General features: G+C 47.6%; 1 protein-coding gene across 1 annotated transcript in view; it reads right to left on the bottom strand.

Moving 5' to 3' along the window:
- Nucleotides 1-24,147, bottom strand: part of LOC127608600 (voltage-gated hydrogen channel 1-like) — a 35,231-nt gene that overhangs the window by 10,852 nt on the left and 232 nt on the right. The window contains exons 2-3 of the mRNA XM_052077777.1: nt 23,228-23,424; nt 3,697-3,801 (exon numbers count right to left, since the gene is read on the bottom strand). Of these exons, the coding sequence (XP_051933737.1) occupies nt 3,697-3,801; nt 23,228-23,401 (279 nt within the window). The 5' untranslated portion in view covers nt 23,402-23,424. The remainder of the gene's footprint in view (nt 1-3,696; nt 3,802-23,227; nt 23,425-24,147) is intronic.

Consider the following 24,147-nt stretch of genomic DNA (forward strand, 5'->3'; position numbering starts at 1 on the left):
CGCGTGGTCAACAGGGAGAGTGCCTCTGGATTGGCAGACCGGGGTGGTAGTCCCTCTTTTTAAAAAGGGGGACCGGAGGGTGCGTTCCAACTACAGAGGGATCACACTCCTCAGCCTCCCTGGTAAGGTCTATTCATGGGTGCTGGAGAGGAGGGTCGGCCAGGAAGTCGAGCCTCAGATTGAGGAGGAGCAGTGTGGTTTTCGTCCCGGCCGTGGAACAGTGGACCAGCTCTACACCCTTAGCAGGGTCCTCCAGGGTATGTGGGAATTCGCCCAACCAGTCTACATGTGTTTTGTGGACTTGGAGAAGGCGTTTGACCGTGTCCCTCGGGGAGTTCTGTGGGGGGTGCTTCGAGGGTATGGGGTACCGAACACCCTTATACGGGCTGTTCGGTCACTATACCACCGATGTCAGAGTTTGGTTCGCATTGCCGGCAGTAAGTCGGAAGCGTTTCCAGTGGGGGTAGGACTCCCTTTGTCGCCGATTCTGTTCATAACCTTTATGGACAGAATTTCTAGGCGCAGCCGAAGCGTTGAGGGGGTCCGATTTGGGGGCCTCAGTATTGCATCCCTGCTTTTTGCAGATGATGTGGTGCTGTTGGCTCCTTCAAACGGGGCTCTCCCAACTCTCACTGGAGCGTTTCGCAGCCGAATGTGAAGCGGTTGGGATGAAAATCAGCACCTCCAAATCTGAAAACATGGTCCTCAGTCGGAAAATGGTGGAGTGCCCCCTCCGGGTCGGGGAGGAGATCTTACCCCAAGTGGAGGAGTTCAAGTATCTTGGGATCTTGTTCACGAGTGGGGGTAGGAGGGAGCGGGAGATCGACAGGCGGATCGGTGCAGCGTCTGCTGTGATGCGGACGTTGTATCGGTCTGTCGTGGTGAAGAAGGAGCTGAGCCAAAAGGCGAAGCTCTCAATTTACCGGTCGATCTACGTTCCAACCCTCATCTATGGTCACGAGCTATGGGTCGTGACCGAAAGAACGAGATCCCTGTTACAAGCGGCCGAAATGAGTTTTCTCCGCAGGGTGTCCGGGCTCTCCCTTAGAGATAAGGTGAGAAGCTCGGTCATCCGAGAGGGGCTCAGAGTCGAGCCGCTTCTCCTCCACATCGAGAGGAGCCAGATGAGGTGGCTTGTGCATCTGATTCGGATGCCTCCTGAGCGCCTCCCCGGTGAGGTGTTCCGGTCATGTCCCACCGGGAGGAGACCCCGAGGAAGACCCAGGACACGCTGGAGAGACTGTCACCCAGCTTGCCAGGGAACGACTCGGGATCCCCCGGGGAGAGCTGGAAGAAGTAGCTAGGGAGAGGGAAGTCTGGGCTTCCCTGCTAAAGCTGTTGCCCCCAAAATAACTTTTGTATTGTTTTTATTGTTAACCTTTATATTGTTATTATTCCCTGGGCTTCCCTGCTAAAGCTGTTGCCCCCGCCACCCGGCCCAGGATAAGCGGTAAATGATGGATGGATGGATGGACGGATGGACTTTGAATTAGGGATCTCCCAATCACTTTTTTGACACCCGAGTCCGAGTATTAGGTTTTAAGTACAGTGAAACTCCTCTTCAACGAAATCATGTTTGCTGCAAGAAATTTTTCACAACAGAGGGGTTTCACTGTAGGAAATTTTATCTGAGATGTGAACACACACACACACAAACGTATGTGTACTCTTTATTTTTATTCCAATAGTGCATAAATATGAGGATACACTTATTTGACACTTCATATAGTCAGTGTAGAAAGAAAAAAAAGGGAAAGAAATTGCGAAATTTACGATCAGCATTCACTTTCACTTACATCAATTTATTGGATAATGTCTTTTATTTGCTTCCTCAGTTATTCATTTTGATCACTTTTAATCGCTTTTACAGCGTCAGCCATTTTAGCAATGCAATGTTCTTGCTGCGTCTGAAACGAACAATTACAAATACTTCCTGGACATTAGCACATGAGTAAACCAGTGTAGTGGTTGCTGTTGGCGTTTCCAAATGAAGCAGTAGAGGTCGCTGTTGGATTAGACTTTGTTGTAGTGAATCTCATCGCGAGGCAAGAACAGAGAAAAATATTTCGTATTACGCAACATGGTTTTTTTTCGTCGTATGGGGGGCAGGAAAGTCGGAATGTGGTTAATGCATGAAGATTTTTTCACACTAGAGGGTATTTTCACCCATGTATGTTTCGTTGTAGAGGAGTTTCACTGTATGTGCCGAAACAGAGTCCCGATTCGAAACCTCAGCAGTACATTTTTAAAAATTAGTTTAAAATAAGCACTTATACAATGGAGGAAAGGAACATGGTCCACTCAGACTCAATGTCCCTTGATGGCGGACGGTGCCAGATGTTCCCAGAAGACCCTCAGAATATTTGATTGGACTGGCATCTTCCCCAACCATCAGAGACCACACACCACCAGGTGGTGATGATTAACAGCCCCGCCTGCCCCTCTCCTTGAGTGAGTATGGTATGCAGCCATAAATTCCAATGATACAACCTAAGTTGATCATCAAACTATGGGCTAGTGTGTCCTCATTAAGAAGAATCTAAATATATCTAGTCAGAACTTCTCATCATTGCACACCAGCTCATGCTCCTTTCCTGACAAAGGTGACACTCCACATCTCTAGAGCCAGCTTCTGTCACCGGGATCGGACAGCAAAGGTTCCGCTGCCACCCGGCTTTTTGGCACCTGACCACCTTGGCCATAGGTGATGAGCTCATGGGAAGGGAGACCCACGGTGTCCCTATGGGCATAGGTGCAAGCCCCACCACGAGACACTTGGCATCGAGCTCCGCCTCCAAGATTAACTTGTTCATAGGAGTCATAATTCTTGCTGGCTCATTGGCGGTCATCAAATATATCACTCAATCAAACACTAATTAATCTCTATTGTTTATACAGTATATAAAATGCATATTTTTTAAAAAGCCATAAAAAAAAGACATTTTTTCAATCCACCTTATATCTCATCTCAGGTAAGCTTTAGCGCATCTCAGGTGAGTTTGAGCCAACCGATTGTGGGACACAATTCCTTCTTAAACAAAAAAAAAGTACCAAAAAAAAATATTTTTCCACTGCAGTCGAAACTCTTTTCCACTTACTCCGTTTTCAACCCGATAACGTTCAAATTTCAGTCCCAATTTCACATGGTTCATTTGCCGATTTTGCTGACAACGAACACCTTTATTACATAAACTTCATTATAACGACCAGATTTTTCCCACAAAATAGTGAAAAGTCCTTTGATACAGCGAACCGTGGAAAGCTAACTGCCACTGCGACCTTGCTTATGAACAAAATATACAGCGCGAGATTAACCTCCATTGCTTTGCAATGCTACTGATCGAATCGTACATTGGTGTACTTCCTGAGCACATGGTCTGAAAACATGTCTGGTAAACGCTGTTCGTGAAGGCTGATGAAGTAAAAATCCTCCAGTTGTTTGTTTCATGTCTTGTAAAATATTTTTTTCTTCATACTCTACACACATATTTGTTATTGACATGTTTATACTGTATTACATATCCATGTTTTTACATACATAAATGTTCATAAAGTATTATTAAACTTAGTTGGCGGCCATTTTATTGCAAATTATTACAATGAACAACCATGATAACGTACAGATTTGTTATGTCCCTCAGGGTACGTTGTAATGAGGTTCGACTGTATATTTGGATCAAACAAGAGAATTCTTACCTCAGGTGCAATATGGCCATGTTCCAGCTGAATAATGGATAAATCGATCAGCACCTCTCCCAGAACAAAAATTGCATCCAGTACCACTAAACACACCACCAGCACCTGTTGATAAGTCAAAGAATCAGTATTATTTAAAAATAACCTTACTCGTTCATGAAAAAATAATGCCATAGGGTGTTTGGGCTTTCCATACAATGTAATGTGCTTTTTTTTTAACAAGTGTACTGTGCATTTCTTTATTTCATGAAGACAACAACAGGAGAATACCAGTGTTCTATTTAAGTTCACATGAGCAAACAAAAGAATACAGATTCAGGAGCGGGCAATATGAATAAAAAGTACACTATATCACAATATAAGCATTTCATATTGGTTGAGATCAATATCTATACTTTTTTTTCTTTTCTTCTTAACAAATGAAGATAAGGACAGAGAGAAAAAAAGGCAGAATTGCTGTAATTTTACATTAACAAATAGTACTGTAAAAAGAAGTCAATGCAGCTTTAAAAAAGACCAAGAGACTGGTCAATAGAAAGCAATGCTGGGCGATACAGCTGAAAAATGTTCCACAATATAAGTACATTATGTCAGTCAATGTTATTGATTTTAAAAAAAAAAATAGTGTACAGTAATCCCTCGTTTATCGCAGTTAATGGGGACCAAAACCACCTGCGATAAACAAAAATGCGTGAAGTAGCGAACTCCTCCTCCATATAGGTACCACCTTCGGAGCTGTTTCCCATTTTGACCTTGGGTTTCCAGTCCATACTCCGCACAGATGTTTCGGTAGACTATGCCAGCCACCTGGGTATGGCGTTCCATGTAGGCTTTGCCTGCCAGCATCTTACACCCTGCAGTGATGTGTTGGATCGTCTCAGGTGCCTCTTTGCACAAACTACACCTTGGGTCTTGTCTGGTGTGGTATATCTGGGCCTCAATGGCTCTGGTGCTCAGGGCCTGCTCCCGATCAGCCAAGATGAGTGCCTCTGTGCGGTCCTTCAGGTTAGCTCTCTCTAGCCACTCATAGGACTTCTTGAGATCAGCCACTTCAGTTATGGTCCGGTGGTACATCCCGTGTAGGGGCTTGTCCTTAATGGTCCCTCTTCCAGTGCCTCATCCTCTGTTCCCCATTGTCTGAGACATTCTCTGAGTACGTCATCCGTTGGAGCCTTCTCCTTGATGTATTCATGGAGCTTGGATGTTTCATCCTGGACAGTGGCTCTGACACTTACTAGTCCCTGGGTTCCTTCCTTTCCGCTTGCGTACAGTCTCAGGGTGCTGGATTTGGGATGGAACCCTCCATGCATGGTTAGGAGCTTTCGGGTCTTAACGTCTGTGGTCTGAATCTCTTCCTTTGGCCACCTTATCATTCCTTATATATATATATATATATCCCCTCCGTGAGTCGTCACCTTACCGTGGTGGAGGGGTTTGTGTGTCCCAATGATCCTAGAAGCTAAGTTGTCTGGGGCTTTATGCCCCTGGCAGGGTCACCCATGGCAAACAGGTTATAGGTGAGGGGCCAGACAAAGCAGAGCTCAAAGACCCCAATGATGATTACGATAAATGGATCTCGGTTTCCCTTGCCCGGACGCGGGTCACCGTGGCCCCCCTCTGGAGCCAGGCCTGGAGGTGGGGCTCGTTGGCAAGCGCCTGGTGGCCGGGCCTACACCCATGGGGCCCGGCCGGGCACAGCCCGAAGAGGCAACGTGGGTCCCCCTTCCCATGGGCTCACCACCCATGAGAGGGGCCAAAGGGGTCGGGTGCAATGTGAGCTGGGCGGCAGCCAAAGGCGGGGACCCTGGCGGTCCGATCCTCGGCTGCAGAAGCTAGCTCTTGGGACATGGAATGTCACCTCTCTGGCAGGGAAGGAGCCCGAGCTTGTGTGTGAGGCAGAGAATTTCCGACTGGATATAGTCGGACTTGCCTCCACACACAGCCTGGGTTCTGGTACCAGTTCTCTCGAGAGGGGTTGGACTCTCTTCCACTCTGGAGTTGCTCACGGTGAGAGGCGCAGAGCAGGTGTGGGCATACTCATTGCCCCCCGGCTCAGTGCCTGTACATTGGGGTTCACACCGGTCGACGAGAGGGTTGCCTCCCTCCGCCTTCGGGTGGGTGGACGGGTCCTGACTGTTGTTTGTGCATATGCACCAAACAGCAGCTCAGCATACCCACCCTTTTTGGAGTCCCTGGAGGGTGTGCTGGAGAGTACTCCTGCTGGGGACTCCCTTGTTCTGCTGGGGGACTTCAATGCTCACGTGGGCAATGACAGTGAGACCTGGAGGGGCGTGATTGGGAGGAACGGCCCCCCCGATCAGAACCCGAGTGGTGTTTTGTTATTGGACTTCTGTGCTCGTCACGGATTGTCCATAACGAACACCTTGTTCAAACATAAGAGTGTCCATATGTGCACTTGGCACCAGGACACCCTGGACCGCAGTTCGATGATCGACTTTGTAGTTGTATCATCGGATTTGCGGCCGCATGTTCTGGACACTCGGGTGAAGAGAGGGGCGGAGCTGTCAACTGATCACCACCTGGTGGTGAGTAGGCTCCGATGGTGGGGGAAGATGCCGGTCCGTCCTGGCAGACCCAAACGTATTGTGAGGGTTTGTTGGGAGCGTCTGGCGGAATCCCCTGTCAGAAGGAGTTTCAACTCCCAGCTCCGACAGAGCTTTTCCCATGTTCCGGGGGAGACGGGGGACATTGAGTCCGAGTGGACCATGTTCCGTGCCTCTATTGTTGAGGCGGCCAATCTGAGTTGTGGCCGTAAGGTGGTTGGTGCCTGTCGTGGCGGCAATCCCCGTACTCGCTGGTGGACACCAGCAGTAAGGGATGCCGTCAAGCTGAAGAAGGAGTCCTATCGAGCCTTTATGGCCTGTGGGACCCCAGAGGCAGCTGACGGGTATCGACTGGCCAAGCGGACCGCGGCTTCGGTGGTCGCCGAGGCAAAACCGAGCGTGGGAAGAGTTCGGTGAGGCCATGGAAGCCGACTTCCGGACGGCTTAGAGGAAATTCTGGTCCACCATCCGACGTCTCAGGAGGGGGAAGCAGTGCACCACTAACACTGTGTACAGTGGGGATGGGGTGCTGCTGACTTCGAGTCGGGACGTTGTGAACCGGTGGGCAGAGTACTTCGAAGACCTCCTCAACTCCACCAACACGCCTTCCTTGGAGGAAGCAGAGCCTTGGGACTCTGAGGTGGGCTCTCCTATCTCTGTGGTTGAAGTCACCGATGTGGTTAAAAAGCTCCTCGGTGGCAAGGCCCCAGGGGTGGATGAGATCCGCCCGGAGTTCCTCAAGGCTCTGGATGTTGTGGGGCTGTCCTGGTTGACACGCCTCTGCAACATCGCGTGGACAACAGGGAGAGTGCCTCTGGATTGGCAGACCGGGGTGGTAGTCCCTCTTTTTAAAAAGGGGGACCGGAGGGTGTGTTCCAACTACAGAGGGATCACACTCCTCAGCCTCCCTGGTAAGGTCTATTCAGGGGTGCTGGAGAGGAGGGTCCGTCAGGAAGTCGAGCCTCAGATTGAGGAGGAGCAGTGTGGTTTTCGTCCCGGCCGTGGAACAGTGGACCAGCTCTACACCCTTAGCAGGGTCCTTGAGGGTATGTGGGAATTCGCCCAACCAGTCTACATGTGTTTTGTGGACTTGGAGAAGGCGTTTGACCGTGTCCCTCGGGGAGTTCTGTGGGGGGTGCTTCGTGGGTATGGGGTACCGAACCCCCTGATACGGGCTGTTCGGTCACTATACCACCGATGTCAGAGTTTGGTTCGCATTGCCGGCAGTAAGTCGGAATCGTTTCCAGTGGAGGTAGGACTCCGCCAAGGCTGCCCTTTGTCGCCGATTCTGTTCATAACCTTTATGGACAGAATTTCTAGGCGCAGCCGAAGCGTTGAGGGGGTCCGTTTTGGGGGCCTCAGTATTGCATCCCTGCTTTTTGCAGATGATGTGGTGCTGTTGGCTCCTTCAAACGGGGCTCTCCAACTCTCACTGGAGCGTTTCGCAGCCGAGTGTGAAGCGGTTGGGATGAAAATCAGCACCTCCAAATCTGAAACCATGGTCCTCAGTCGGAAAAGGGTGGAGTGCACCCTCTGGGTCGGGGAGGAGATCTTACCCCAAGTGGAGGAGTTCAAGTATCTTGGGGTCTTGTTCACGAGTGGGGGTAGGAGGGAGCGGGAGATCGACAGGCGGATCGGTGCAGCGTCTGCTGTGATGCGGACGTTGTATCGGTCTGTCGTGGTGAAGAAGGAGCTGAGCCAAAAGGCGAAGCTCTCAATTTACCGGTCGATCTACGTCCCAACCCTCACCTATGGTCACGAGCTATGGGTCGTGACCGAAAGAACGAGATCCCGGATACAAGCGGCTGAAATCAGTTTTCTCCGCAGGGTGTCCGGGCTCTCCCTTAGAGATAAGGTGAGAAGCTCAGTCATCCGGGAGGGGCTCGGAGTCGAGCTGCTTCTCCTCCACATCGAGAGGAGCCAGATGAGGTGGCTTGGGCATCTGATTCGGATGCCTCCTGAGCGCCTCCCCGGTGAGGTGTTCCGGTCATGTCCCACCGGGAGGAGACCCCGAGGAAGACCCAGGACATGCTGGAGAGACTATGTCACCCAGCTTGCCTGGGAACGACTCGGGATCCCCCGGGGAGAGCTGGAAGAAGTAGCTAGGGAGAGGGAAGTCTGGGCTTCCCTGCTAAAGCTGTTGCCCCCGCGACCCGGCCCCGGATAAGCGGTAGATGATGGATGGATGGATGGATGGATGGATGTATATATATATATATATATATATATATATATATATATATATATATATATATATATATATATATATATATATATATAGCGGCTGGATAGCTCAGTTGGTAAGGCATCGGTTTGGCATACGGGAGACGGTGGTTCGAATCCCGCTTGGGGCAAAAATGAGCACATAACACCATCCAGTGTGGGTCCTTGGGCAAGATCCTTCACGCTAATGCCTGCCTCATACAATAAAACGAATGACATGCCGGATCAGACGTCACCCGGCCAAACAAGGTCTGCGTCAGGTGCTGGGGAACCAGAGCACCTTGATGAAAAATGGGCTACTGGAACAAAGCGGAGATGGGCGAGATGCGATAACATGGCTCTGTTGGAATGCTACTACTCAAGCAACCCTAGTCAGAGGGGTTACATGCAGAGAATGTGGGCTAAATGGTTACTTCGAAACCCACAGTCACGGTTGACCGCGAAACAACTAGTAGCTCAGTGTTCCAACATCCACAAACGGCAACTGCTGTCACAACTTGAGATTGATGAGGTACAACGCAGGTTCCATGGTGAAGGGCCCCAAGCTGCCAGATCAGAGGAGGAGGTCATACAAGAGATTGGGAGGCAAGCCCCAATGAATGCAGATGATGAGATTGGGTGGCCAGCCCCAATGAATGAAATGCTGAGCGAGGCAGCAACTGACCTGAAATCATCATGGCGAGAATGAAAGCTGGGCAACCTAGAAACGGCTATGTGAAGTACCATCTGAAAGTCTCATAGAAAGTGTGAATGCAGCACTGAGGGCGATCCCTACCGTAACGATCACAGAAACCAATGAGCTGATATACGCTTCAGCATCAGTGATCCTGGAGACTCTGGGCTATAAGAGCAACCATGGAAGCCATGAGATACGTTACCCACCATGGAAAAGACGGTTGGAGGCTAAGATCAAGGCGGCCCGGAAAGATGTGAGTCAATTGACGGGGGCCCAGAGAGGTGTGATGAAAAGGCCGATACCCGAGAGGTACATCCAGATGACCATACCTGAAGCACTCGAAACTGCCAAACAAAGGCTCCAAGCCTTGTCCAGTCGCCTAAAGCGGTACACGAAAGAGAATGAGGCCAGACGAATAAACAGGCTGTTCGCAACACAACCTGCGAAAGTGTACGCTCAGTGGCAGGGTCCTAACAACAGAGCTGACCCACCAATACTGGAAACTGAAAGGTACTGGAAAGGCATATGGGAGAAGGAGGTTGCACATAACAGCAGTGCACAATGGCTGGTGACCCTGAGAGAGGAACACAGCAACCTCCCTGAACAGAACCCGGTTACCATAACAGTGGCAGACATACAGGAAAGAGTCTCAGATATGAAGAACTGGACAGCACCAGGCCCGGACATGGTCCACACTTACTGGCTAAAGAAACTCACAGCACTCCATGAGCGCCTAGCAGTACAAATGAACCAGCTGCTGAGGGATGGGACTCACCCAGAATGGCTAACCGAAGGGCGAACGATCCTGATCATGAAGGATCCCTCGAAGGGTGCAGCCCCATCCAACTATCGGCCAATAACCTGTCTCTCCACAACATGGAAGCTCATGTCAGGCATCATTGCGGCTAAGATAAGTGGGCACATGGATCAATACATGAACGAAGCACAGAAGGGCATTGGTAGAGATACCAGAGGAGCCAAACATCAGCTCCTGGTTGACAGAACAGTCGCACAAGACTGCAGGTCCCGACGTACCAACCTGTGCACAGCTTGGATTGATTACAAGAAAGCCTATGACTCGATGCCACATACATGGATCACTGAATGCTTGGAGTTGTATAAGGTGAACAGGACCCTAAGAGCCTTCGTTGCGAACTCGACGAGGATGTGGAAAACCACACTTGAAGCCAATGGCAAGCCACTTACCCAAGTGTCCATCAAATGTGGCATATACCAAGGTCATGCACTCTCCCCACTGCTGTTCTGCATAGGACTGAACCCCCTAAGCCAAGTAATCACCAAGACAGGCTATGGATACCGCCTCAGAAATGGAGCTACAATCATTCACCTCCTCTACATGGATGACATAAAGCTGTATGCTAAGAGCGAAAGGGACATAGAATCCCTGATCCACACAACCAGGATCTACAGCAGCGACATCGGGATGTCATTCGGGCTTGAGAAATGTAGTCGGATGGTGACTAAGAGAGGAAGGGTAGTCCGCACTGAAGGGGTCTCACTCCCTGAAGGAACAATAGCAGACATTGAGGACAGCTCCAAGTACCTTTGTATACCACAAGCCAATGGCAACCTCGAACTGGCAACAAGGAAAGCGGCTACGGCCAAATACCTCCAGCGAGTGAGGCAAGTCCTAAGAAGCCAGCTCAATGGCAAGAATAAGACCCGGGCAATAAACAGCTATGCCCTGCCAGTGATCAGATACCCTGCAGGAATAATAAGGTGGCCAAAAGAAGAGATTCAGACCACGGACGTTAAGACCCGAAAGCTCCTAACCATGCATGGAGGGTTCCATCCCAAATCCAGCACCCTGAGACAGTACGCAAGCCGAAAGGAAGGAGGCCGGGGACTAGTGAGTGTGAGAGCCACTGTCCAGGATGAAACATCCAAGCTCCATGAATACATCAAGGAGAAGGCTCCAACGGACGACGTACTCAGAGAATGTCTCAGACAATGGGGAACAGAAGATGAGGCGCTGGAAGAGGGACCATCATGGGAGGACAAGCCCCTACACGGGATGTACCACCGGACCATAACTGAAGTGGCTGATCTCAAGAAGTCCTATCAGTGGCTAGAGAGGGCTGGCCTGAAGGACAGCACAGAGGCACTCATCCTGGCTGCTCAGGAGCAGGCCCTGAGCATCAGAGCCGTTGAGGCCCAGATATACCACACCAGACAAGACCCAAGGTGTAGGTTGTGCAAAGAGGCACCTGAGACGATCCAACACATAACTGCAGTGTGTAAGATGCTGGCAGGGAAAGCCTACATGGAACGCCATAACCAGGTGGCTGGCATAGTCTACCGAAACATCTGTGCGGAGTATGGACTGGAAACCAAAGGTCAAAATGGGAAACACCTCCGAAGGTGGTGGAGAATGACAGAGCGAAGATCCTGTGGGACTTCCAGATCCAGACTGACAAGATGGTAATGGCGAACCAACCAGATATCGAGATCATAGATAAAGGGCAGAGGAAAGCCGTTGTAGTGGATGTAGCGGTCCCAAGTGATGGAAACATCAGGAAGAAGGAACATGAGAAACTCGAGAAATACCAAGGGCTCAGAGAGGAGCTGGAGAGAGCCTGGAAGGTAAAGGTGACAGTCGTGCCTGTGGTGGTCGGAGCACTCGGGGCAGTGACCCCCAAACTAGATGAGTGGTTGCAACAGATCCCGGGAACAACATCGGACATCTCAGTCCAGAAATGTGCAGTGCTGGGAACAGCAAGGATACTGCGCAGAACCCTCAAGCTTCCTGGCCTCTGGTAGAGGACCCGAGCTGAATGAGGGACGGACACCACCCGAGGGGTGAGATGAGGATTTTTTATATATATATATATATATATATATATATATATATATATATATATATATATATATATATATATATATATATATATATATATATATATTAGAGCTGTCAGTTTAGCACGTTTTTATTGGCATTAATTTAAATGAATTTTAACGGGATTACATTTTTTCTCGCGTTCCACTGACAAGACCAAAGTTACCTTGATGTTTTGCAGTAGTAAACTGAGCTATCGTCATAGCAGGTCGAGTCTGAAATACCACATAATGGCCAAGCACAAAGCTGATGTGAGTACTCCGCCCCTCATCTAAGACAGACAGCTGTGACAGCTCATTTTCAAGTGCTTGCTAACAGTCGTTTTCTTTCCCAACGCGCCATGGCATTTCTACCCTGCGCGCCTTTCTCAGGGAGGAATCCAGCAAAACCTTTTGAGGGAATTCCCCCGGGCTCGGCGATCGACAGAGGCAATCCCTCCCGTTGCTACTTCCACAAGGATCGCGTTGTTAAACGCCCGGTCGCTGACGAACAAGACCCATATTCTGAGGGAGTATTTCCTTTCCAAAGACTTGGATTTTCTGTGTCTGACGGAGACTTGAGCAGGTACTGGTGAGAACAACGCTTTGATTGAATTGTTACCACCTGACTGTGGTTTCCTCGATAACCCGAGGACATCATGACGTGTTGGAGGTACGGTAAGCATCTTCAAGAACAATTTCAAATGTAAACGGTGCACATTCACCACTTCGGCCAACAGCTTTGAAGCAACCTTCTTTGAAGTTGGTCATGTTTTCCCGTTGCTTTGTGCTGTCATTTACCGTCCTCCTAAATAAAACAAAGACTTTTTAAGTGACTTTTCAACCTTTCTTGCGGAAATCAGGCTAATCCTAATGGGGGATTTTAATATCCATGTGTGCTGTCCGGAAAAACCGCTAGCAAAAGACTTCTTAAGACTTATCGACTCTTAATTTTGTGCAGTATGTGACTAGCCCGACACATGAACAAGGACATATTTTAGACCCTGTCCTTGCTCATGGTCTACCGGTGTCAAATCTGGAAGCCCTTGAAAATGGGATTTCTGATCACATGGCAGTTTTATTTGACGCAGTCTTATCGCATGCTGCTGTGAAATCTGGCGCTCCTCGTTGTAAACGCCGAATTTTTAACCCTCGCACTGCTAGTCGATTCTCTGATGCCTTTAATAACCTTTGCGTACCCTCATCTTACACAGAGGAACTCACCTCTTGGTTTGACTCGTCATGCCGTGCCATCCTGGATTTGGTGGCTCCTTCAAAAATTGTCCTCCCAAAGCCTAAAACCGAGCCACGGTTTAACGACATTACCCGCGCAGCTAGGCAGGAGTGTCGCAAAGCTGAACGTAAGTGGAAAAAAGACAAATTGCATGTCTCATCACATTTGGAAAGACTGCTGGCGTAACTACCAGCTCACAGTAAGAGGCCAAAAGAGAATATCTGTCGGACCTTATTCTAGCTAACCGTCACAACCCACGCGCACTATTTAAAACGATTGATTCTGTACTCAAACCCCCTCTGCCGACTTGCTCGGATTCTTCACCCGAGATGTGCAACAGATTCCTTCAGTTTTTCATTGATATGGTCTCTATAGTTAGGACTCCAGTCTCAAATACCGCATCTGACCCCTTTGTTCATGTTCCATGTTCAGCTGTAGTACATTCTTTTGAAATTGTGTCCTTGGCGCTTTTGGAGGATGTAGTTCGCCAGACGAAGCCTTCTGGCTCCCCTTGCGAATCTCTTCCCCCACGCTTCTTTCAGGAGGTTCTCCCGAGTGTTGGTGCATCGGTCATGGATATCATCAACAGCAGCCTTTCTTAAGATAAGATATTATTTATTCGTCCCACACTGGGGAAATTTACAGCCTCCAGCAGCAAGAATGTATGTAGAAAGAAGAAAGGAGAAAGAGAAAAAAAAACAACAAACATCTTTCAATTAAATACAATATGAACACAAATGGATAAATCGCAGTACTATTTACAATTTTCCTTCACATCATTTAATTATTATTATTATTATGATTGTTATTTTTTATTCATCAGCCTGACAGCAGTCGGTAGGAACGAGCGTCGGTATCTCTCCTTTCTTCCAGCGCGGGTGTAACAGTCTCTGGCTGAAGGAGCTACCAAGTGCTGTCAGGGCGGGCTGGAGGGGGTGGTAAGGACTGGCCATCATAGCTTTTAGCTTATTTAGCATCCTTCTGTTGCCCACCTCCTCCAGAGTGTCAAGGGAGCAAGCCAGGACAGAACTGGCCTTCCTGACCAGTCGCTCCAGTCTCTTCCTGTCCCGGGCTGAGATGCTGCCTGACCAGCAGACAATGCCATAATGGATGGCCGAGGCCACCACCGAGTTATAGAACGTCTTAAGGAGTGACCCCTGAACCCCAAAAGACCTCAGTTTCCTGAGTAGGAAGAGTCGGCTCTGTCCTTTCCTAATCAGGGTGTCCGTGTTTGTAGACCAGTCCAGTTTGTCGTTCAGAAGAACACCAAGGTACTTGTAGGAGGTCACCCTCTCTATGTCCATACCCTGGATGTTCATCGGTGCCGGTGAGGACTTTTTCCTGCAGAAATCCACAACCAACTCCTTAGTTTTCCTAGGGTTGATCTGGAGGAGATTCTGCTGGCACCAGTCCACAAAGTCCTTTGTCAGTCCCCTGTACTCCCGATTGTCCCCTTCTGTAATGAGGCCAACAATCGCAGAGTCATCGGAGAACTTCTGAAGTTGGCAGTTTGGAGTGTCGTGTCTGAAGTCCGAGGTGTAGAGGATGAACAGGAATGGAGCCAGAACAGTCCCATGCGGCGCTCCAGTGCTGCAGAGAAGCCGGTCCGACTCACAGCTCTGCAATCTCACGTACTGCGGCCGATTTGTGAGGTAGTCTATGATCCATGCTGTGAGATGGTGGTCCACTCCGGCGTTCTGTAGTTTGCCTCCCAGCAAATTGGGCTGGATGGTGTTGAAGGCACTGGAGAAATCAAAGAACATGATTCTCACAGTGCTCCCAGCCTTCTCCAAGTGTGACAGCACTGAGTCGAGGAGGTAGATCATGGCGTCTTCCACGCCGATGCCAGGCTGATAGGCAAACTGCAGCGGGTCCAGTGACGGGCTCACCAGCGGTCGAAGGTGGGCGAGGATGAGTCTCTCCAGCGTCTTCATCAGGTGAGACGTCAGCGCCACCGGTCTGCAGCTGTTCAGCTCCTTAGGGTGGGGGGTCTTGGGCACTGGGACCAGGCACGAAGTTTTCCACAGCTGTGGAGCTCTGTCCAGCTTCAGGCTCAGGTTGAAGATGTGCTGGACAATGTTACACAGCTGGTGAGAGTAGGTCCTGAGGAGCCGGGAACTGATCTTGTCCGGACCTGCTGCCTTCCTCACATTCATCTTCCTCAGTTGGTTCCTTACCTGCTCTGTTGTGACGGACAGGCAGGAACCAGGTGACATACTGGGTTGATGAGAGCTGGTCGAAAGAGGAGGGGGAGGAGAAGAAGTCCTCAGTGAGAGAGGTTGCAGTTTGTGGTTGGGGGAAGGGATAGACGACTGGTCGAAACGGTTGAAAAAATGGTTCAGTCCATCTGCCCAGTCCTTGTCCTTCTCGATCACTGTCTTTGGGCTGTCATGGCCTGAGATGGTTTTCAGGCCCCTCCAGACACCAGTGACATTGCTGGCCTGTAACTGGTCCTCCAATTTCATCCTGTATATCTTCTTCCCCTCCCCGATCTTTCTTCTCAGTCGAATCTGCACGGCCTTCAGCTCCGGTTTCTCGACCGAAAAGCTCTCTTCTTCTCCTTCAGCAGGGTCTTTATGTCAGGATTAATCCATGGTTTGTTGTTGGAAAAACACCGCAGAGTTCTGGTGGGTACGGTGTTCTCCTCACAGAAGTTTATATAGTCCGTGATGGTGTCAGTGAGTGCATCAATGTCCTCCCCATGAACCTCGCTGAAGAGTTCCCACCTGGTTGTCGCGAAGCAGTCCCGCAGAGCATCTTCAGCTTCTGATCACCATTTCTTGACCATTCTGGTCACAGTTGCCGTCAAGCTGAAGAAGGAGTCCTATCGAACCTTTATGGCCTGTGGGACCCCAGAGGCAGCTGACGGGTATCGACTGGCCAAGCGTAACGCAGCTTCGGTGGTCGCTGAGGCAAAAACCCGGACGTGGGAAGAGTTCGGTGAGGCCATGGAAGCCGACTTCCGGACGGCTTCGAGGAAATTCTGGTCCACCATCCGACATCTCAGGAGGGGGAAGCAGTGCACCACAAACACTGTGTAGAGTGGGGATGGGGCGCTGCTGACTTCGACTTGGGACGCTGTGAACCGGTGGGCAGAGTACTTCGAAGACCTCCTCAACTCCGCCAACACGCCTTCCTTGGAGGAAGCAGAGTCTGAGGATCCTGAGGTGGGCTCTCCTATCTCTGTGGTTGAAGTCACCGATGTGGTTAAAAAGCTCCTCGGTGGCAGGTCCCCAGGAGTGGATGAGATCCGCCCGGAGTTCCTCAAGGCTCTGGATGTTGTGGGGCTGTCCTGGTTGACACACCTCTGCAACATCACGTGGTCAATGGGGAGAGTTCCTCTGGATTGGCAGACCAGGGTGGTAGTCCCTCTTTTTAAAAAGGGGGACCAGAGGGTGTATTCCAAATACAGAGGGATCACACTCCTCAGCCTCCCTGGTAAGGTCTATTCAGGGGTGCTGGAGAAGAGGGTCCGTCAAGAAGTCGAGCCTTAAATTGAGGAGGAGCAGTGTGGTTTTCGTCCCGGCCGTGGAACAGTGGACCAGCTCTACACCCTGAGCAGGGTCCTCGAGGGTATGTGGGAATTCGCCCAACCAGTCTTCATGTGTTTTTTGGACTTGGAGAAGGCGTTTGACCATGTCCCTCGGGGAGTTCTGTGCGGGGGTGCTTCGTGGGTATGGAGTTCCGAACCCCCTGATACGGGCTGTTCGGTCACTATACCACCGATGTCAGAGTTTGGTTCTCATTGCCGGCAGTAAGTCGGAATCATTTCCAGTGAGGGTAGGACTCCGCCAAGGCTGCCTTTTGTTGCCGATTCTGTTCATAATCTTTATGGACAGAATTTCTAGGCGCAGCCGAACCGTTGAGGGGGTCCGTTTTGGTGGCCTCAGTATTGCATCTCTGCCTTTTGCAGATGATGTGGTACTGTTGGCTCCTTCAAGCAGGGCTCTCCAACTCTCACTGGAGCGTTTCACAGCCGAGTGTGAAGCGGTTGGGAGGAAAATCAGCACCTCCAAATCTGAAGCAATGGTCCTCAGTCGGAAAATGGTGGAGTGCTCCCTCCGGGTCGGGGAGGAGATCTTACCCCAAATGGAGGAGTTTAAGTATCTTGGGGTCTTGTTTACGAATGAGGGCAGAAGGGAGCGAGAGATCGACAGGCGGATCGGTGCAGCATCTGCTGTGATGCGGACGTTATATCGTTCCGTCGTGGTAAAGAAGGAGCTGAGCCAAAGGGCGAAGCTTTCAATTTACCAGTCGATCTACGTTCCAACCCTCATCTATGGTCATGAGCTATGGGTCGTGACCGAAAGAACGAGATCTCGGATACAAGCGGCCGAAATGAGGTTTCTCCGCAGGGTGTCCGGGCTCTCACTTAGAGATAAGGTGAGAAGCTCGGTCATCCGGGAGGGGCTCAGAGTCGAGCCGCTTCTCCTCCACATCGAGAGGAGCCAGATGAGGTGGCTTGGGCATCTGATTCGGATGCCTTCTGAACGCCTCCCTGGTGAGGTGTTCCGGGCATGTCCCACTGGGACAATTTTTTAAAAACGCCAGGGTCCAAACTGCTCTTCTTCAGAATGGGCTTCACTACCACTGTGTTATAGGCATCGGGAAAGACACTCCTGTCTAAATAGAGCAGTTGACTATTTATAATTTAAAGCCGGCTGCTCAAAGAACCCATAAAATGTCTTTAGAAGTGATGTTGGAATTGGATCTAAAATCTAAAATTCTAAAATTCATTTTTGAGTTATTTTCAAGATCCTCCTCTTTGTTTTCAAATCTCTGAATAATCTCGCGCCACCTTACCTCTCTGAGCTCATCCGCCCCTACACACCTGCCCGGCGCCTCAGGTCTGTGGACCAGTCTTTGTTAGAGGTACCAAGAGCTAAACTGAGGCTCAGAGGGGATCGAGCCTTTTCTGTTGCGGGTCCCTCTCTCTGGAATGACCTGCCACTGAACATTCGGCAAGCCTCCTCGCTGCCCATCTTTAAAGCCCTCCTCAAAACTCACTTGTATTCTTTGGCGTTCGACTCAGCATGATTTGTCCTTGATTTTACTGCTTGGTGCTTTCCACCCTCTTTATTACCGATTCGTCTTACTGTTTATTGTGCATGTTAAATCGCTCCATGTACAGCACTTTGTATGCAGCGATGGCTGTTCGAAAGTGCTCTATAAATACTGTTGACTTGACTTGACTAAAAGGCAGGTTGTTGGATTTACCTTGGAGAAAATTTGACCAAGTGTCCTTGCATCAACCACTTTCCAGCTCTTTAAAATCGTCGATAATATTTGCACTCACCTCAGATGTTAGGTAAGGTGTCCTCACTGGGGCCGCTTGATTGTAAAACTGGCGATATGAAAATACAGTATACCCAGTAGCAGTCGGACACAACCAGGTCAACAACAGAGGACATATCGTAGGATATTCCCAGGTCCAGAGTGTATCCTCTGTTGTGAGTTGGCTGTGAGACATGCTGTTTAAAAGGTTTAAAAATTCTCTGGACAGAGGGTGCAAAAATGAACACTTTGATTATATTGTTAGGGTGGGCCTATATACTTTGTCAACTGCGCTTGCAGGCAAATTTTTAAGACAGTCCAACCCTGACTGGCTTTTTTTCAGGTCTCTTTGGTTTGTTTTGCTGTAAATCAACACTGTGAAAAGTGCAAGTGATTGTGCTATTAGGAAGCCTTGGAAACTGCCACAGTTGGGGCAGAATCGGGTGAACACAGAGCAGAAAGAGTCACCGTGCTTGTCTTAACTTTGTAATTTGTTGTTTTTAATGTGTTTAGAAAAAGTCCATCGTCTTGTTTCAGTGAAATGTGACGTGTGTCGATATGAGACGCATTGTTATGGAAAATGGACTGCGCTTACTGATCTCCAACATGGAGTTCACATGGTTAGGAAATAAAATTTAAAAACAAAAAATATAAGCGCTCATTAAAATTACATCTTAATACTTTAAAAATTATAACACTAGTTTTGCGCACCAACCACCAATTCATTTTAACAGGTCCTACTCAGGACTCTCAAATATATAAATAAGTGGTAACTTTGGGAGGTATACTATTATTGACAGTGATGTCTAACGAGTGGTAGCACGGTGGATTTACTGATGAGCACATCCGCCTCACAGTGCAAAGGTGCATAGTTCGATTCCGCCTTCCTGTGTGGAGTTTGCATGTTCTCTCCTTCATGGATTTTCTCCAGGTATTTTGGTTTCCTCCCAGATTCCCAAAACATGCAGTGCAAGTGAATGGAACACTTTAAATCAGTATTTCTTAACCTGGACCCCAGGAGTTCCGTGAGTCGGTCTCAGGGGTTCGAGGGAGCCTCTGCCACGGAGGGTCAGACACACGCGACTCAACATTTTAATTGGTTATGACACGCCCGCTTGGCCATCACTGGCTGCAGATGATCACATGACATTGCTTGGCCAATCAGTGCTGTGGGAAATGTAGTTCGCTTCATCGTCAACATGAGACTGTCATGATAGTACGTCATACAATTAAAAATAAAAAAGAATATTTAACTCTTAAAATGTTATTTACTTTTTTCTGTTTTTAATAAATGTGTTTTTCTTAATATCATGGATTGGTAAAAATATAAAATAGTTTTTCGCTCATTAAGGTTCGGTGAATGTGCATATTAACTGGTTGGGTTTCGGTCCGTCTAAAAAGGTTAAGAAACACTGCTCTAAATTGGGTGTGATTGTTCGTCTATGTGTGCCCTGCGATTAGCTGGTAACCTGTTCAGGGTGACAGCTGGGATAGGCTCAAGCATGCCCTTTCTGAAGATAAGTGGATTAGAAAATGCATTGATGGCTAAATAAAAATATACTAAAATAATAGTTATTGAAAAAAAAAACAATACAGGTCTCTTAGGGGCAGTGTGAAGCCATGCATGAATGGAGAGTACACACTTAAAATGAAAACAGAAAAAAGTTTCAATTGAATTTTTCACAGGTGGTTTTTTTTTGTGTTATCTTACCTACGTATATGTGTATACACAGGGTTGACGCTAATTTGCTGTTACGATTACACTGCAATACAGCATTGACTTAAGCATGAGCGGCTACCATTGGTTAAAAGATGAAGCATGTTTTGTATGTAAATTCACAATGTGTGTTTAATTTTACAGTGAACTCCAGCCAGAGTGTCATTTAACAGCTTAAAGGAGGCTTAGGGACGACAAAATCACATATGCCACACGCTTGCTAGATAAGCTACAGTACATGATGCATTCAGACGACTTTCACAATGTTAGGAACTCATTACTTGTTGTTCTTCGATTAAGATAATCCCTTGCTATAATGCGGTTCACCTTAACTTTGTTAAGCGGCTTCTCTGTTTCACTGATTTTTTTTTGCAGTTTTTTTTAATGCTTTTTTTAAAACAGTGAATTGTGTTCTGCATCCCGATTGGCTAAAGGACTGACCAACGTGAACAGTCTCTGCACCTCGTCTCTGTACAGCTTGCCAAATTTACCTTTGCAAGTTTTTGGTCTTTGGTTTCATTGCATCAGTGGTGAATGCTGGTCTGTCAACGAGGAGAAGCTCTCACATTTTTTTGCTTTTTTAAAAAAATTAATCCTACTTCACGGATTTGACTTATCACGGGTTCTTTTTGGAACGTAACCTCCGCAAACCTCCTCCGAAAAGTCATTAAATACATAAAATAACGCTCAGCTGGCAACACTGAAGACAAGACCAAGCTTGTACATGCGTCCACACGTGCCTATAATATAAAAGCACAACTTTAAAAATAAAAACTCTGAAAAGTTTGTGTTTTTGTTTGACTTCATATGAGGTTAGAGACTGTTGGCAGTCTGGACGTGAGCCCTGGGGCCACACTTTGCCCTGGTCTGATAAAAAGGCACACCAACACAGGAATTTACTCCAGTATGTGTGTGGTTGATGTTTGTAAAGAAATAAATCCAGTAGTAGTAGTAGTCCAGTGGTTAGCACGTCGGCTTCACAGTGCAGAGGTACCGGGTTCAATTCCAGCTCCGGCCTCCCTGTGTGGAGTTTGCATGTTCTCCCCGGGCCTGCGTGGGTTTTCTCCGGGTGCTCCGGTTTCCTCCCACATTCCAAAAACATGCGTGGCAGGCTGATTGAACACTCTAAAGTGTCCCTAGGTGTGAGTGTGAGTGTGAATGGTTGTTTGTTTCTGTGTGCCCTGCGATTGGCTGGCAACCAATTCAGGGTGTCCCCCTCCTACTGCCCGAAGACAGCTGGGATAGGCTCCAGCACCCCCCGCTACCCTAGTGAGGATCAAGCGGCTCGGAAGATGAATGAATGTTTGTTTGTTTTTTTTACGTGTTTATTTGTCATGTTATAGCAGATGAAGTGTGTCCACCTTTTCCACAGCAATCTCAAGATCTCAAGGTCAAGAAAGGCCACTTTTATGAGTCCCACAATGGGGCTTAAATGTTTGTCATACAACTGTATCATCAAATAACCAATTACTTGTATCCACATTGTTCTGATTAAGGATACATTATTTATTTTTTTCTTGATACTGCCTCGATACCAGTGGTTGTTCTAGGGAGTGGCCAACACGGGCCAGTGCCCCTGTAGCACTGATTCTGGACCCCCCTGTGGCTCCCCCTTCGAACGTAGATTATACCGTTCTACCGACTCGCCGACGCCAAAGGTGGAAACAAAGTGTGTGGCTTAAGATTCTAGTCTGACCTTTTAGTGCTCTGCACCACTGAACAAAGATGAGAAACAGCCCCCAGAGAAGCAGTCCCAAGATTACGACGATGACGAGTTATATTATATTGTCAAGGTAAGACCACAACACAAAACCCAAGCAAGCCTGCAACAGTAGGGTTGCTGAAGTGTAATTCCTCTTCACTGTTAAAATTTTAAAGTTAAAAATGAAGAGAAAAAAGGGCATTCCGTCGTATTTCTACGTGAAAAAGAAACTAAATGATTCAGGCACTGAGACAGAGGCAGACGATGGTGGTGATAGAGCTAAAGAGGAGCAAGTTGAGACCACCAGAGAGGAAGAGTCAGAGCACACGGGAGACACTTATTTTCAGAGAAGACACAGCGCAGCAAAGAGAGACAGATGAAGATCCTGAGAATGAGGAAACTGAGACTGTCTGTGTGTGTGCGTGTAACTTTTTTTAAATATCCCTTTTTATTTTTTAATGTTTATTTAACAGGAAAAATATGCAAGACATTGCCTTTTAAAATTGGGACAGTTAGATGCATGTAAAACAACTAGCTTCAGTGTGTTTGCAATTTTAGTCCCTGGTCAGGCTTTACAATGTATTAATAGATATTTACTGAATACAATAAATGAATCAATACATTAATTCTTGAAATTAATAAATAGCATTCATGAATACATTTTAAATGTATTTAAATACATTTTTAAATACATTTAATTAAGTGTGTCTGAGCGCCGAAACAGTTTAAGTGTAGCAAGTTTGTGTATATGCTGTGTCCATGCAAAATTTCTGTTTACATCTATTCGGTTTGTCTTTCGCCACAGACATCAGCAAATGCAAAGAAGACGCGCCAATGCAGAACAGAGTTTTTTCACATTAAATCTTGGGAAAACATACCTCATATCCACTATGAATGATGATAGATTAAGCAATCTTGGTGTACTTTGCACTGAGTCTAGGGGGCAGAATACAGTTGCTGTAAGAGTAGGGCGAGCCTAAGACTGTTCCACAAGATCTGCACCTATATGAATGTTCTTTTATTTGCACCTAATTCAGTACTACTGTGATTATTATACTGTTTTTCGTCGTCACTGTCATGTTATGTCTGCAAAAGTCTGATGAAAATAAAAAATCAATTAAGATTTTGAATCTTTGTCTTTTTTGCCCTGGGTTGAATGTGCCCCTCTATCAAAACCCCTGATTGATTGATCTAGAACCGCCACTGCTCGATACATCTATGAAATGCCACTTGTGTCATGTCGTGTAAAAGAAGCCTTTTTGAAACGTAACTTTTTCACTCAGCAACATGCTATTGAAAAACTTACCTGGAAGCGGGCAGAGCTGTAGAGTCTTTTCAGAGAATCCCTAAACGTTAAGGTTTCTGGGTACTGCACAGTGGCAGGACCCAGTTCATCACTGTCTACGTGCAATTCTTCATCCTCCCACTGGACAGGATGCTCATCTCCCACTGTGGTGAAATATCTCAAGTAGCGAGCCATGACAATCTCTCGGGGGACCAAAGCTAGTCAGACGAAAGTGCAGGTAAAATACATTTTAGACCTCATCTAGGCTCTCATGTGGTTTAATGACTCAGCGTTTCATCATGTTAGACAATCTAAGTGTACTTCTCTTTTTTTCCTTTTACTTTTTTCTTTCTTTTTTTTTTAATCTTGCAACATGCTATTGAGAAAATTATACACGAAACAAACAATATTTTAATCCCACAAAGCCAAACAGACACCAAATATCTGACCAATTTAAGGATGAAAGCAAGCAGGAGGGCATAATATTATACCGATGCGAAAACAAATCAAATCGCCTATTTACGCAGAGCAACAAGTTAGTGGTTGTTGCATAATTGCGAACTAATCGACATTAGACTTTAAAAGATGCGCACAAGTTGAGGAACACGTATTGACTGTTAGTCGGACAAGTAAGTCTAAATAAACGTAAATGGTTGACGTAAAATGCGATGCGTAGAAGTCCAGAATTGCGTCGAAATCGAAGGTTACATGAAATTAGCTCATGAAGCAGATGTCTGATTGTTTTGTCACATCTGTAGTTTTTCAGCCTAACGGGTAGCCCAGCTACGAAAAAATCTTTGGACTAGTATTGGCCGTTTATTTGTTGTGTCCGTGTTATTTGAAGAGGACTCGAGTTTTTCCTCCGACATCGCCACCATCTGTCGTTAAATTCTGTCGTTTGCGTAACGAACAGTACGTTCAAGTTTCAGATTAAAGTTAAA

Source organism: Hippocampus zosterae, chromosome 1, assembly GCF_025434085.1.
Source record: "Hippocampus zosterae strain Florida chromosome 1, ASM2543408v3, whole genome shotgun sequence".
Classification (NCBI taxonomy): Eukaryota; Metazoa; Chordata; class Actinopteri; order Syngnathiformes; family Syngnathidae; genus Hippocampus; species Hippocampus zosterae.